The sequence below is a fragment of the Otolemur garnettii genome, unplaced genomic scaffold (assembly GCF_000181295.1).
Source record: "Otolemur garnettii isolate 467f Iridium unplaced genomic scaffold, OtoGar3 scaffold00091, whole genome shotgun sequence".
NCBI lineage: Eukaryota > Metazoa > Chordata > Mammalia > Primates > Galagidae > Otolemur > Otolemur garnettii.
The window spans coordinates 6,622,230-6,635,392 of NW_003852486.1; the positions used below are offsets into that span (position 1 = coordinate 6,622,230).

The 13,163-nt window shown below is 45.1% G+C and overlaps 1 protein-coding gene across 3 annotated transcripts in view; it reads right to left on the reverse strand.

Moving 5' to 3' along the window:
* The window catches only part of ZNF606 (zinc finger protein 606), a 33,689-nt gene extending 24,719 nt beyond the window's left edge, over window positions 1-8,970 (reverse strand). The window contains exons 1-4 of one of the 3 annotated variants that reach the window (XM_003795340.2): window positions 8,923-8,962; window positions 7,417-7,499; window positions 5,875-5,931; window positions 5,279-5,367 (exon numbers count right to left, since the gene is read on the reverse strand). In XM_003795340.2, the coding sequence (XP_003795388.1) occupies window positions 5,279-5,367; window positions 5,875-5,931; window positions 7,417-7,447 (177 nt within the window). In that variant the 5' untranslated portion in view covers window positions 7,448-7,499; window positions 8,923-8,962. Of the gene's footprint in view, window positions 1-5,278; window positions 5,368-5,874; window positions 5,932-7,416; window positions 7,500-8,922 lie in introns of those variants that run through there. The other 2 variants (XM_012808555.2, XM_023516422.1) reach the window with 2 other exon arrangements.
* Window positions 8,971-13,163: the final 4,193 nt, after the last annotated feature.

Sequence of the window (13,163 nt, forward strand, 5' to 3'; positions counted from 1 at the left end):
AAAAAAAAAAAGCTAGGCATTGTAGCAGGCACCTGTGGTCCCAGCTACTTGGGAGGCTGAGGCAAGAGAATCACTTAAGCCCAAGAGTTTGAGGTTGCTGGGAACTGTGAAGCCTCGGCACTCTCCTGAGGGTGACATAATGAGACTCTGTCCCCCTCCTCCAAAATAAATAAAGTAAGAATAACAAAGTCAAAGCTAATTAAGATCACAAACTTCAGGGAAACCCTTAAAGTCCCAATCTTCTTCATACTGTGAATTGTACCCCTTTCAGTTTAGTTTCTTCTAAACTCTCCACACTTAACTGACAATTACCTTTTAAAATTTATACACATTAAGATTAAAATTGGGCCTCTACTGTGACAATTCCTATTTCCTCTTGTATTTTAAGTGCAAACTAACATGTACCTGAATGTTAGTATCAAGTAGTGCAGACAAAATTTGTTATGATCTTACCAGTTTTGAATCAGAATTGCACCATTTCATAGATAAAGGAAACTAAGGATATTACTGCACTTTTAAGTTTCAAAACTGTGTTTAAAAACTGTATTATTTTTATTTTTTTAAAAAACTCAGTTAAAGAAGACCAAAACGTTCTTTCAGAAGAGGCATCTACGGCCATGCCTATGGCTCAAAAAGTAGGGCGCCAGTCCCACATACCAGAGGTGGTGGGTTCAAACCCAGCCCGGACCAAAAACTGCAAAAAAAAAAAAAAGAGGCATCTAAATGTGTTCCTAATTTTGTATATGAACTTAGGTTTTGTAACCAATAAAAACAGCTACTACTGGCTCGGTGCCTGTGACTCAAGCGGCTAAGGCGCCAGCTACATACTGCTGAGCTGGTGGGTTGGTATCCAGCCCAGGCCTGCCAAACAACAATGCAACTAAAAAATAGCCAGGCATTGTGGCGGGTGCCTATAGTCCCAGCTACTTGGGAGGCAGAGGCAGGAGAATCGCCTAAGCCCAGGAGTTGAAGGTTGCTGGGAGCTGTGATGCCACAGCATTCTACCCAGGGTAACAGCTTGAGGCTCTGTCTCAAAAACAAAAATACCAACAAAACAACAACACTGGAATGATAAAATAAATGTACTGACATACCCAGGAAGGATCAAATGCATGTCCTAAGAATTTCCTACTGCTATGTTATTCATTATATGAATAACAATTTACTTGCCCACCCTGATTCTTTTACACTGACCATTATTCTCACCCAATTACAGGACTCTCTAACTGCCTTTGAGTTATGTACAGCCCCTGAAAAGATACAAAGTGTTCCCTGCCTTTTCCTATTTGGGTTACCTCATTGAGAATCATCAGATATACCCTCAAAAACTCCAAATTTGTAATGATAAATTAACTACCCTGAATGACTTTCAACAGTTAATGGGAGATATTAATTGGCTCTGTTCCTCATAAAAACTTAGTACAGGAGAGTGGCGCCTGTAGCTCAAAGGAGTAGGGCAATGGCGCCAGTCCCACATACCAGAGGTGGTGGGTTCAAACCCAGCCTTGGCCAAAAACTGCAAAAAAAAAAAAAAAAGAAAAAAAACACCCCCCAAAAAACTTACTATAGGAGACTGTGGCTTACTATAGGTTGCTGTGAGCTATGTGACACCACGGCACTCTATTGAGGGTGATAAAGTGAGACTCTGTCTCTACAAAAAAAAAAGAAAGAATAAGGATCTGAAAAATATTAAACTAAATAATTTATACTGTCACAGACATTCTTTATTGACATTCTTTTTTTTTTTTTTTTGAGACGGAGCCTCAAGCTATCCCCCTGGGTAGAGTGCCATGGCATCACGCTCACAGCAACCTCCAACTCCTGGGCTCAAGCGAGTCTCCTGCCTCAGCCTCCCAAGTAGCTGGGACCACAGGCGCCACAATGCCGGGCCATTTTTTGGTTGCAGCCATCATTGTTGTTTGGCGGGCCGGGCTGGGGATTCGAACCCGCCACCTTAGGTACATGTGGCTGGCGCCTTAGCTGCTTGAGCCACAGGCACCGAGCCCCTTTTTGACATTCTTAAAGGACCAGCTAACCCTTCCATTTCTCGTTCTTTAACACTGGGTGTAATAGAAGCTCTAACCACAGCCACCCATGCTTTAGAAATGACAAAGCTTACTTGCATTGACCCTAATTGTCCTGCTTTTCTGCTACTTTTTCCTACTTCTCATATGCCTACTGCTTTATTATCATAACCTCCTGGTCCTTTTAAAATGGATGCATTTGAGCAAAACATCAAAACGAGTTTTAACTCCGTATTAAGAAATGGTGACCACCCTTATTCTCAAAAGATGGCACTGCCTCTGGCAACTTATAAGAAATAATCCCAATTTCTTTTTTTTTTTTTTTTTTTGTGACAGAGCCTCAAGCTATCCCCCTGGGTAGAGTGCCATGGTTTCACAGCTCACAACAACCTCCAACTCCTGGGCTGAAGTGAGTCTCCTGCCTCTGCCTCCCAAGTAGCTGGGACCACAGGCGCCCGCCATAACGCCCAACTATTTTTTGGTTGCAGCCATCATTGTTGTTTGGTGGGTCTGGGCTGGATTCGAACCTGCCACCTTAGGTGTGTATGGCTGGCACCTTAGCCACTTGAGCCATAGGCGCCGAGCCATGATCCCAATTTCATTTTGGTTAATCTCCACACTCTTAAACTTCAACTTAGTAAGTTAAAGAAGAGATAGTGACATAGTGAAAATGTCTCAAAAAAAAAAGGAAAATATTCTCACTTGCTTTCCTTACTGATATGCAAAATTATTAATATAAACAAACTTGTTTAGGTACTATATAAATAAAGCTGTTCAAATGATGGGTGCTGGCTGCAGTCATCAGCTGCACCAGACCTCCCCACCTATCTCTTTATCTTTTGTGTAATCTATGTCTCTTGTGAGTTATTTTCTTAATTCCCCACCATTCACCGTCTGGTTCATTTACTCTTCATGCAGGTTCACGAAACATCTTACTACAGCTAACTTCTGTTCCCAAAAGACTGAGTTCAGGGCTAGTCTTTCAGCCTACCGTAGCTTCACTGCTAATCAATCTGCTATAGGATCCAATAGTGACTGCACATCTCAATAGCAGCAAACCTCACAGTTCACCCAAATTCTGATGCCAGACAATATCACGTAGTTTAGGCCTTTTGCTGCTGGGGAACAGCAGTGCTGCCATATGAGGACAGCATAGTTTTGATATACTTTGCCCATCAGCTATGAAACTATAAGAAGCTTTACTAATTGTTTTTAACTTGGGGGGAGGCATGAAGTAGAGATGCTATTTTAAATATTTTTACATCATAGCATCTGACATTTATTTGAGTCATTATTTTAACTTACAAATAAAAGACATAAAGTACTAGGACTATTTTCCTTTGTTTTTCGTAACAGGTAGTCAAAGAGTAAATGTAAATTTAATTAATTACCCCAAATAAAAATATCTCCCATTTAAAAATATGGAGACAGCCCTAAGAAACTGAAAATGGAAAATTAAAAATTAAAACAGAAATATTGTCAGTCATGGAAAGAAATAAAATACTGGCTCAGCATCCATGGCTCAAGTGGCTAAGGCGCCAGCCATACACACCTAAGGTGGCAGGTTCAAATCCAGCCTGGGGCCCACCAAATAACAATGACAGCTGCAACCAAAAAATAGCCGGGCGTTGTGGCAGGCACCTGTGGTCCCAGCTACTTGGGAGGCTGAGGCAGGAGACTCGCTTGAGCCCAGGAGTTGGAGGTTGCTGTGAGCTGTGATGCCACGGCAGTCTACCCAGGGGGACAGCTTGAGGCTCTGTCTCAAAAATAAATAAATAAATAAAATATTGATGTACTCTATTAACATGGATGGCCCTTGAGAATGCTCCACTAAGTGAAAAAAGCCAGCCATAAAAGGCCACAAATTATGCAATTCCATTTATATGAAATGTTCAGGATAGGCAATCCACAGAGACAGGAAGCATTTTAGTGGTTGCCTGAGAGAGATGGAGACAGCAAGTGACTACTATTAATGGGTATAGGATTTCTTTGTGGTGATGAAAATGTTCTATACACTAAAAACCAATGAACTGTGAACTTTAAGAAGTAAACTTTGTCATATGTGTATATCATCTCAATAAAGCTCTTCTAAAAAAAATACTAAGTGGCTGCCTCTGCTGAGGAGGCCAGGGAGAAAGAAAGGAGGGAGAGGATATCTCTCCCATACCAACTCCACTGTCTTCTTTCTCTTGGGAGCCACCCTATGCCCTCACAGCTACAAAACCCCCTTCTTTGATTACCTTAGAGCTGTCTGACCTTGTTCTCCTACCCAGCTCCCAGCCTATGGTCAGACTGAAGTTTGAAATGCCAGCCTGCTTCCCACAGCCTCCTTCCCACACCCATCATGGGAATCTTACCAGCCACATTCTGGACCCTGGTGCCTCCTGTTCCCAACACTTCTGAGGCTCCTTATTACCACCAGGATGGAGAACAAACTCTGCAGCAGGCATTCAGGGCTCAGCTGGATTCGTCCTGGCCTCTCCAGCCTAAAATCTAACTGGGGTCAGTCTTCAACCAAACACGATGTGTCACCTACCCTCCCACCAAACACACACCTGTGGTGCTGCATGAGGCCAGACTCCTGTTCACAAGGCTGTGTCCATCTGGCTGATACATTCCCTTCACCTCTGGCCCAGGTCTCCCAGGCAACCTCCCCCTCCATAGCATAAGGATCCCAGCAGCTCTGTAGCCCTACTAACTTCTGTGCAGATTCCATCCCATCTCACAAAACATGAGTTGGCCTGAGCTCCTCCCAGGCTTGGGGCCTCCCTACAAATCTCAGGCTTCTCACCCGCCTGCACTGCATGTGTAGCCCCAGGCTGTGAGGCATCATTAGCTCAGTGAATAACCCTATAAAGGGGTCTGGGAATTCCTCAGAGTGCTAGCTCACACCTCTGTTCCCCTCACAGCAAGCACAGAGCTCACTGCACAGCAACAGCCAAAATCAGGCATTGAATGAGCAGAGGTGGGAAGAGGAAAGAAGGCTGTCCCCCATCAACCACAACAACCTGGGACATAGGGCTCAGTACTATGGAGATGATGATTCACAGTTTGCCTCCAAGTGAAGAAACATTGCCTGAATTCTCCTTATCTGCATTCAGGAAGCACTAACTTTCTGTTCATTCTCTCTCTACCCAAATTCTAGGTGTTATAAACTGAGGGACCACATATACATGGATGGGCAGGGGTAACCTGGACACTTATCCTTTGGGTACAGGGCAGCCCTTCAGGAGTAAGTGGAAGCCCCATCTCACCTGGACCTGGGCTGTTGGGAGCCTGATGGCCCTCCTCCCCTCCTCAGGGCTTCCCTCCACTTGCCAGGCAGGGTCCTGAGGACATAGAACTGGAGAAGGAAAAAGAAGTCATGGAGGCAGCTCTCCCTGCCAGATGCTTGCCAACATAAGCCTTTCCTCCTGGGGGGCTGAGGAGGGCCAGTCTCTATGATACCCCTTGGACATCCTCATTTTTAAGACTAAAAAACCAGGGCTCAGAGAAGGTTAGGAAAGTGCCTGAACAAGTGAGTATTTCGCTGACTTCTATGCTATGAGGCACCATCCCTGAGTAGTAGTATCTGTTCACAGCCTTTCTGGGCCTGAACCCTAAATGGCCACACGTTAGTTCTCATGCATCCTATCCTTAAGATAGAATATCACCTCATCTCCAAGCAGAGTTTTCCATTCCTTACTTGTTCCAACTCTGCACAGAGACAGATCTGGACCACAAACCCCCCTTCCCTAAAGTCCCACACCTGGTCCCCAGTTCTGATCCTCAGCTATGGCAGATGACTACAGGGAGAGGTCACAACATGGAAGCCAAAGTGCCCTGACAAGAACACAGTCTCTTGACTCACCCCAGGAGGTCCATGGGTCAATAGCTGCCATCCTCCAAGACTGGTCTGTAAAAGCACCTGCAAAGAAGGATCAAGTTAGGACTGTGATGCCAAACCTGGTGATTAAAGCAGATAAAATGGAAAAAGAAGACTGTCTCACTAGTAGGCATGACAAAATTCCATAAATAGAACCCAAAGGCATGTGAAAAGAAAAAATCCAACAAAAGTTGGATTCATACAGAAATGCACAAGTGGGTTACTATTAGTAAATTTATTAATATAATGTAGCCACAACACAATTTAAAACTGAACACTTTAAGTGACTGAACAGGTATCTGATAAAATAAAATAAATCTAATTTTTTTTGAGACAGTCTCACTTTATCACCCTTGATAGAGCGCCGTGGCATCATAGCTCACAGCAACCTCAAACTCTTAGGCTTAAGCGATTCTCTTGCTCCAAGGTAGCTGGGACTGCAGGTGCCTGTCACAACACTCAGCTATTTTTAGAGATGATGTCTGACTCTGGCTCAGGCTGGTCTTGGAACTCATGAGCTCAGGCAATCCACATGCCTTGGCCTCCCAGATTACTAGGATTATAGGCATGAGCCACCACGGTCTGGCATGATCTAATTTTTTTTAAATGATAGTAGTAAAAGGATACTCAGTAAATAAAATATCACTTAAAGCACACCATTGACATCACACTATTACTCAACATTGTTTCCAAATTACAGACCAATGCAATAAGTGATAAACACTAATAAAGGTAAAAAAACAAAAAACAAAAAAAAATGGGAGCATAAGAGAGCACACTGTATATATGGCTGTTTTCTAAGAAACCCCCACAAATCACCAGAAAATCTCTTAAAGCTAATGACACTTCTCAGGAGACAACTATAAAACACAGTAGAAACGCCATAATTGATTCCTCCCTACATTGACACCTCCTTAAATTGACCTCATTTTCAAAAACCAGTCATGCAACACATGGATATATCAGAAGACCTAGTTCTTTATGTGAACCACCTCTCTATGCCGACCAGTTTGTTACAGTCCTTTGAGTGGTCAGCTTACAGAGATTCTACTGTATGTGAAAGTTACACTTTCCCACTAGGGAAGCTGAGGTGGGTGGACTGCCTGAGCTCATGAGTTGGAGACCAGCCTGAGCCACAGCCAGACTTTGTCTTTAAAAATAGCCAGGTGCTGTGGTGGGCTGGGCACCTGTGGTCCCAGCTACTTGGGAGGCTGAGGCAAGAGAACCACTGGAGTCCAGGAGTTTGAGGTTGCTCTGAGCTATCATACCACGGCACTCTACCAAGGGCAGCAAGTAAGACTCTGTCTAGAAAAAAAGATAGTTATATTTTCCTTTATGACAACAGTTTTCCTCCTTTATCACCAACCAGTCCTAATTCTCAACCAGCTCTAAGTCTATACCAAGACAAACAAACCCCCTTTCATCCCTCAAAGTCCCCAGCCCCCTCTCCCCCAGCTCTGACATACTGCCCTGCTATAACAGGTTAACAGCTAGGTGAGGCTCTGAAGAAATAGGATTTGGACGCACCCCAGGAGGCCCATGGGTTGATGGCTGCCATCCCAAAGGACTGATCAACCAGGTGCCAGACCAGGAGCACTGCAATTCTCAACCTAGTGATAAAAGTATAAAAAGACAAAATTTTTTCTCAAGAAGATCCAGTGGGAACAAGGTAAGGAACTCATCTGCAGAAGCAACAAAAGACTCCTAAAGAGCATTAAAAGAAAACAGAATTTAGAATACAATTTGAATGTTAAAAAATATGATAGAATTCCTGTAAAGAAATGAAGGACAATTTACATAAGGTGAAAAAAGGGCACCATCCTGGATGAGAGAGTAGAAATTTGTCAGCCATTCCCAAGAGACAGCCAGTCACAACAAATGGAACTTTTCAGTTAATATAGCCAAAAAACACTGTCAAATCTACCTGCAATCCTCATATATGTGGTATTAGTGGTTGTCTCAAATTGAGGAAAGAGGGAAATGAGGTGTGACTGCTTAATGGGTACAGGGGTTTCTTTGGGGGGGGTGATGAAACGCTCTAGTATTAGCGGTGATGAGTGTACAACTTTGTGAATATACAACAAAACCACTGAAATGCAGATTTAAAATGGTTAAATTAGTGAACATGATGTGTAAATTTTATTTCCGCCACTCCAAAATAATCCACTTACGGGGCCCAAGTTTGTCTGTCCCCTCCCGGTGTGGTGTGGAGGAGTCCGAGATGGGCCTGGGGCTCAGATCCCTAACTCCCCAGGTTGCAGGTCTTTGTACAAGTTCTTTTCCCTCGACCTCTCATTCCTACGTATGTGTATAAAACACTAAGACACCCGCGCTGGCCCTCATGAGGACTGGGATCTACACCAAAATTCAAAGCAGATAAACTGCTTTTCCACTGTTGTTTACAAATCGACAAAATGTTAAGGAACCTAGCTCGCGTTTGCTGTCCTTCACAACGCTTTAGGTAAATGGGCACGGATGAGAAACGCCAGCTGGGAAATGAAACGAGGTTATTATTCCCATTGCCGATCTGAGAAGCGTCCTCATCACCTGCTTCCCGCCTCCGGCTTCCCGCCCAGATTTCCTTCGACACCCCAGACACTGACGTGATGCTCCAGAAACTCGTCCCAGCAAGCAGGCGGCCTTACCTGGCTGGCGGCCCCCGGTGCCCCGATCCTTGGAAGACCACTTAGCAGGCTCGGGGGCTCTTCGCCGGGGACGTCTGGCTTTTATCCCGTGCCGAGGCCTGCTCCAGCTGTGCGCTTGTGAGCCCCACGCGCGGCTTCGAGGACAAAGGCGCGCCGGGCCCGGCCCGCAGGGCTCCCTGGGCCGAGGCCGCGCGCCCGGAGGCGGGAGGCTGGCGGACCGAGGGCAACGGGGTTGCGAAGCCGGCGCGGGAAGGGCAGGCGCAGGACCTGCCCTGGCGCCGCGCCGGCCCCGACCGCAGCGCCACCTCTCCACGCTGGCTCTCTCGACGTTCCAGCACCGCAGCTGCGACCGCTACAACGCGACCGCACAGCTGGCGGAAGGCCTTACCTCGGTCACGGACAATGGCTGCTGCTCCGCCGGCGTCAACTGGGACGCGCCGCGAGGACTGCTGGGAGCGGTAGCCCGCAGTTCACTTCCGGCGCTGGCCGCGGCACCGCCATGACGGGTCCGGCCTACTCCCGCCTGAGTGCCACCTCCGGGGCGTTGGAACCCGTCCGGGCGCAGGTGTTTGAAGCTGGGCCGGGGTGGGCGGTGCTGTCGCAGCGCCAGACCGCCCCCGCCGCGCCACTGCCGGCTTTGCGAGGGCCTGGGTAAGTCTCGGCTATCGAGCCTCAGTTTGCCGGTCGGTAAAATGGAGGCTCATGGTATCCGCGTTCGTCCCAGGGCGCGGATCTGAGCGCTCTCGAGGATCATTTCACTTAGCTTTCACAATATTGTGGAAAGCGGCTGCAATTTCGTGCAGTTGAAAAGCTTGATAATTTCCAGTTGACAGGCTGACTCTAAAATTTAGGTGAAAGTGCCAAGGATCTGAAATAGCCAAAAGGATTGATTATAAACAGTAAAGTCAGAGGTTGACTTTCACGACCCCATTTTAAGATTTTACTGTGTTCCGATTCTGGATGAACTGTGAAAAAAAAATTTATTCTGAAGCTACAAAATTAAGACTATATGATGTTGGCACAGGAATATAATATATGAATCAATGGAAGAGACAAAGGCTCCAATGCTACACAATGGAGAAAAGGAAAGTTTTCTTATGAAATGGCGCTGAACAACTGGATAACCATAAGAAAAAGCGAATACCTTGTTTACTACACATTTAGGTAAGATAAATTCAAGAGACCTTCACGTACAAGCAAAAATTTCAAAACTACTGGAGTAAAATGGGACAATATCTTTGTCATCTGAGCAGAGGTGAATATTTATATTTATTTAAAAAAAAATCTTAACCGTACTGAAAAATTGATAAAATCAGCCTTTGTAAATCGATGACCCAGCGATTCTACATCTAGATAATTACCCAAGGCCGGGTGCAGTGGCTCATTCATGTAATCGTAACATTCTGGGATGTGAGGCAGGAGGACCCGTTGAGCTCAGAAGTTCATGACCAGTCTGAGCAAGAGTTAGATCCTGTCTCCACTAAAAGTTGAAAAATTAGGGTGGCGCTGGAGCTCAGTGAGTAGGGCGCCAGCCACATACACCGAGGCTGGTGGGTTCCAACCCGGCCGTGGCCAGCTAAAACAACAATGACAAATCGCAACAAAAAAACTAGCTGGGCATTGTGGCAGGTACCTGTAGTCCCAGCTACTTGGGAGGCTGAGGCAAGATTATTGCTTAAGCCCAAGAGTTGGAGGTTGCTATTAGCTGTGATGCTAGGGTACTCTACCGAGGGCGACATAGTGAGACTCTGTCTCAAAAAATAAATAAATAAAAATTTTAAAAAATTACCCAGGTGTCTGGTGGGCACCTGTAGTCCCAGTTACTTCAAGAGGCTGAGGCAGGAGGATCACTTGAACCTGAACTTTGAAGTTGCTGTGAGCTAGGATGACTCCATAGCACTCTTGTCTGGGTTAACAGATTAAGACTCTGTCTCAAAAGAAAAAAAATAGATATTTAGGCCACTCCCATGGGGCGCTGGCCCCATATACCAGAGGTGGTGGGTTCAAACCCGACCCCAACCAAAAACTGCAAAACCCAAATGTTCATCATTGGGAGAATGAACAAACTATGGTTTATTAAAAAAATAAAGTTATTCAGCAGTAAAAACAGACAAATGATCATGGATGAATGTCAAAAATCTTCTGATGAGTCTTATTCAAAAGAATGTATAATTCAAAATCTCCTACCTTGCTCCTAGCTAGCACTAGAGATAAGGCCTTTGTGCAAGACTTAACAACTTTTGTGGAGGGCTATAATTCTAAAATCCGTCTCAGACACAGCATCTTTAACTCTGCAGAAACGATGACTTCCTTCACTTCTCATGCCCCCCCCCCCACATTCCAACTACACTAATAAAAATCTCTTAAAATAACTCAGCTGAGCTGACTTCTGGTCATACTCCATTCTGCTCCTTTAAACTAAAACCAATCCTTAATCCCTGGACTGGCCTCCTCTCCGTCTTTGGAACTCTGGCCAGACTCCATCCTTAAACCTCTCACCTCCACTGTTTCGTATCATTTATTTATTTATTTATTTATTTTTTTGAGACAGAGCCTCAAGCTGTTGCCCTGGGTAGAGTGCAATGGCATCACAGCTCACAGGAATCTCCCAACTCCTGGGCTCAAGCGAGTCTCCTGCCTCTGCCTCCCAAGTAGCTGGGACTATAGGCACCCGCCACAACACCCAGCTATTTTTTGGTTGCAGCCATCATTGTTGTTTGGCAGGCCTGGGCTGGATTTGAACCTGCCAGCTCAGGTGTATGTGGCTGGCACCTTAGCCGCTTGAGCCACCTGTGCCAAGCCTGTTTCGTATCATTTAAGAGCAAATCTCAGACCCTATACCATTTTGCCTACTATATTTAATTTCAAAAGATAGGGAGCATTTTCTAACATAACCATAATCCCATTATTAAAACTAGAAAAAAATTAATTCTTTTATATCACTGAATAGGCAGTATTGCAATTTGTAATTATCTCTTTTTTTTATTTTTGGAGACAGTCTCAAGCTGTTGCCTTGGGTAGAGTTCTGTGGCTTCACAGCTCACAGCAACCTCAAACTCTTGGGCTTAAGCAATTCTCTTGTGTCAGCCTCCCAAGAAGCTGGGACTACAGGCACCCACCACAAGGCCTGGCTATTTTTGTTGTTGTTGCAGTTGTCGTTGTTTTAGCTGGCCCAAGCTGGGTTTGAACCTGCTAGCTTTGGTGTATAAGGCCAGTGTCCTACCCACTGAGCTATGGGCACCACCTCAGTCATCTTATTAACAGTTTGATCTTTTTTAAAAAATGATATAACAAAATATACACTTTGTCATTGATGATCATTCTTCTTCTTCTTCAGACAGAGCCTCAAGCTGTCCCCCTGGATAGAGTGCTGTGGCAGGCATCACAGCTCACAGCAACCGCCAACTCCTGGGCTCAAGCGAGTCTCCTGCCTCACTTTCCCAAGTACAAGTACTACAGGCGCCTGCCACAACGCCCGGCTATTTTTTGGTTGCAGCTGTCATTGTTGTTTGGTGGGCCGGGCTGGATTCTAACCCGCCACCTTAGGTGTATGTGGCTGGCACCTTAGCCCCTTGAGCCACAGGTGCTGAGCCCTTTTTTTTTTTTCTTTTATGGAGATAGAGTCTTACTTTGTCACCCTCAGTAGAGTGCCATGGAATCACAGCTCACAGCAACTTTCAGCTCTTGGGCTTAGGTGATTCTCTTGCCTCAGCCTCCCAAGTATCTGGGACTACAGGTGCCGGCCATAACACCCAGCTATCTTTTTGTTGCAGTTTTGCTGGGGCCAGGTTTGAACCTACCACTCTCAGTATATGGGGCTGGCACCCTACTTACTGAGCCACAGGCGCCACCCTGATGATTCTTTTTTTACTAACAGCTATTCTGAGCTATTCTATGAAATTCCGTACTATACTATTCATCCATTTAACATGTACAATTAAATGGTTTTTAGTATATTGTCAAAATTGTGCAACAGTCACCAAAATTAATTTTAAAACTTTATCATTTAAAAAAAGTAGTGCTATACCAGTTAGCCATCACCCATGAACCCCCATGACCCTCTTCCTCAGCCCCAGACAACCATAATCTGTGTTGTAACTCTGTGGATTTTCCCATTCTGGATATTTCATATAGGTGGAATCTTACATTATGTGGTCTTTTATGTCTGTTTTTTTCATTCAACATTGTGCTTTCAAGGTTTGTGCATGGTGTGGCACCTGTCAATACTTTACTGCTTTTTATTGTCAAATAACATTCCATTGTATGCATATGCCACATTTTCTTTATCCATTCTTCAGTTGATAGCTATTCAGTTGGTAGGTGGTTCTCATTTTTGTGCTATAATAGATAGTGCTGCTGTGAACATTCATATACAGGTTTTCTCATGTACATATGTGTTCATTCTCTTGGATACGTATCTAGGAGTGGAATTGCTATGTCTCATGGTTACTCTGTGTTTAACCTTATTAGGAACTACCTGACTATCTCCCATTTTAGATTCCCACCACCAGAGGATAAGAATTTCAGTTTCCGGCTCGGCGCCTATAGCTCAACCGGCTAAGGCGCCAGCCACGTACACCTAAGGTGGCGGGTTCGAATCCCCAGCCCGGACCCGCCAAAACAACAATG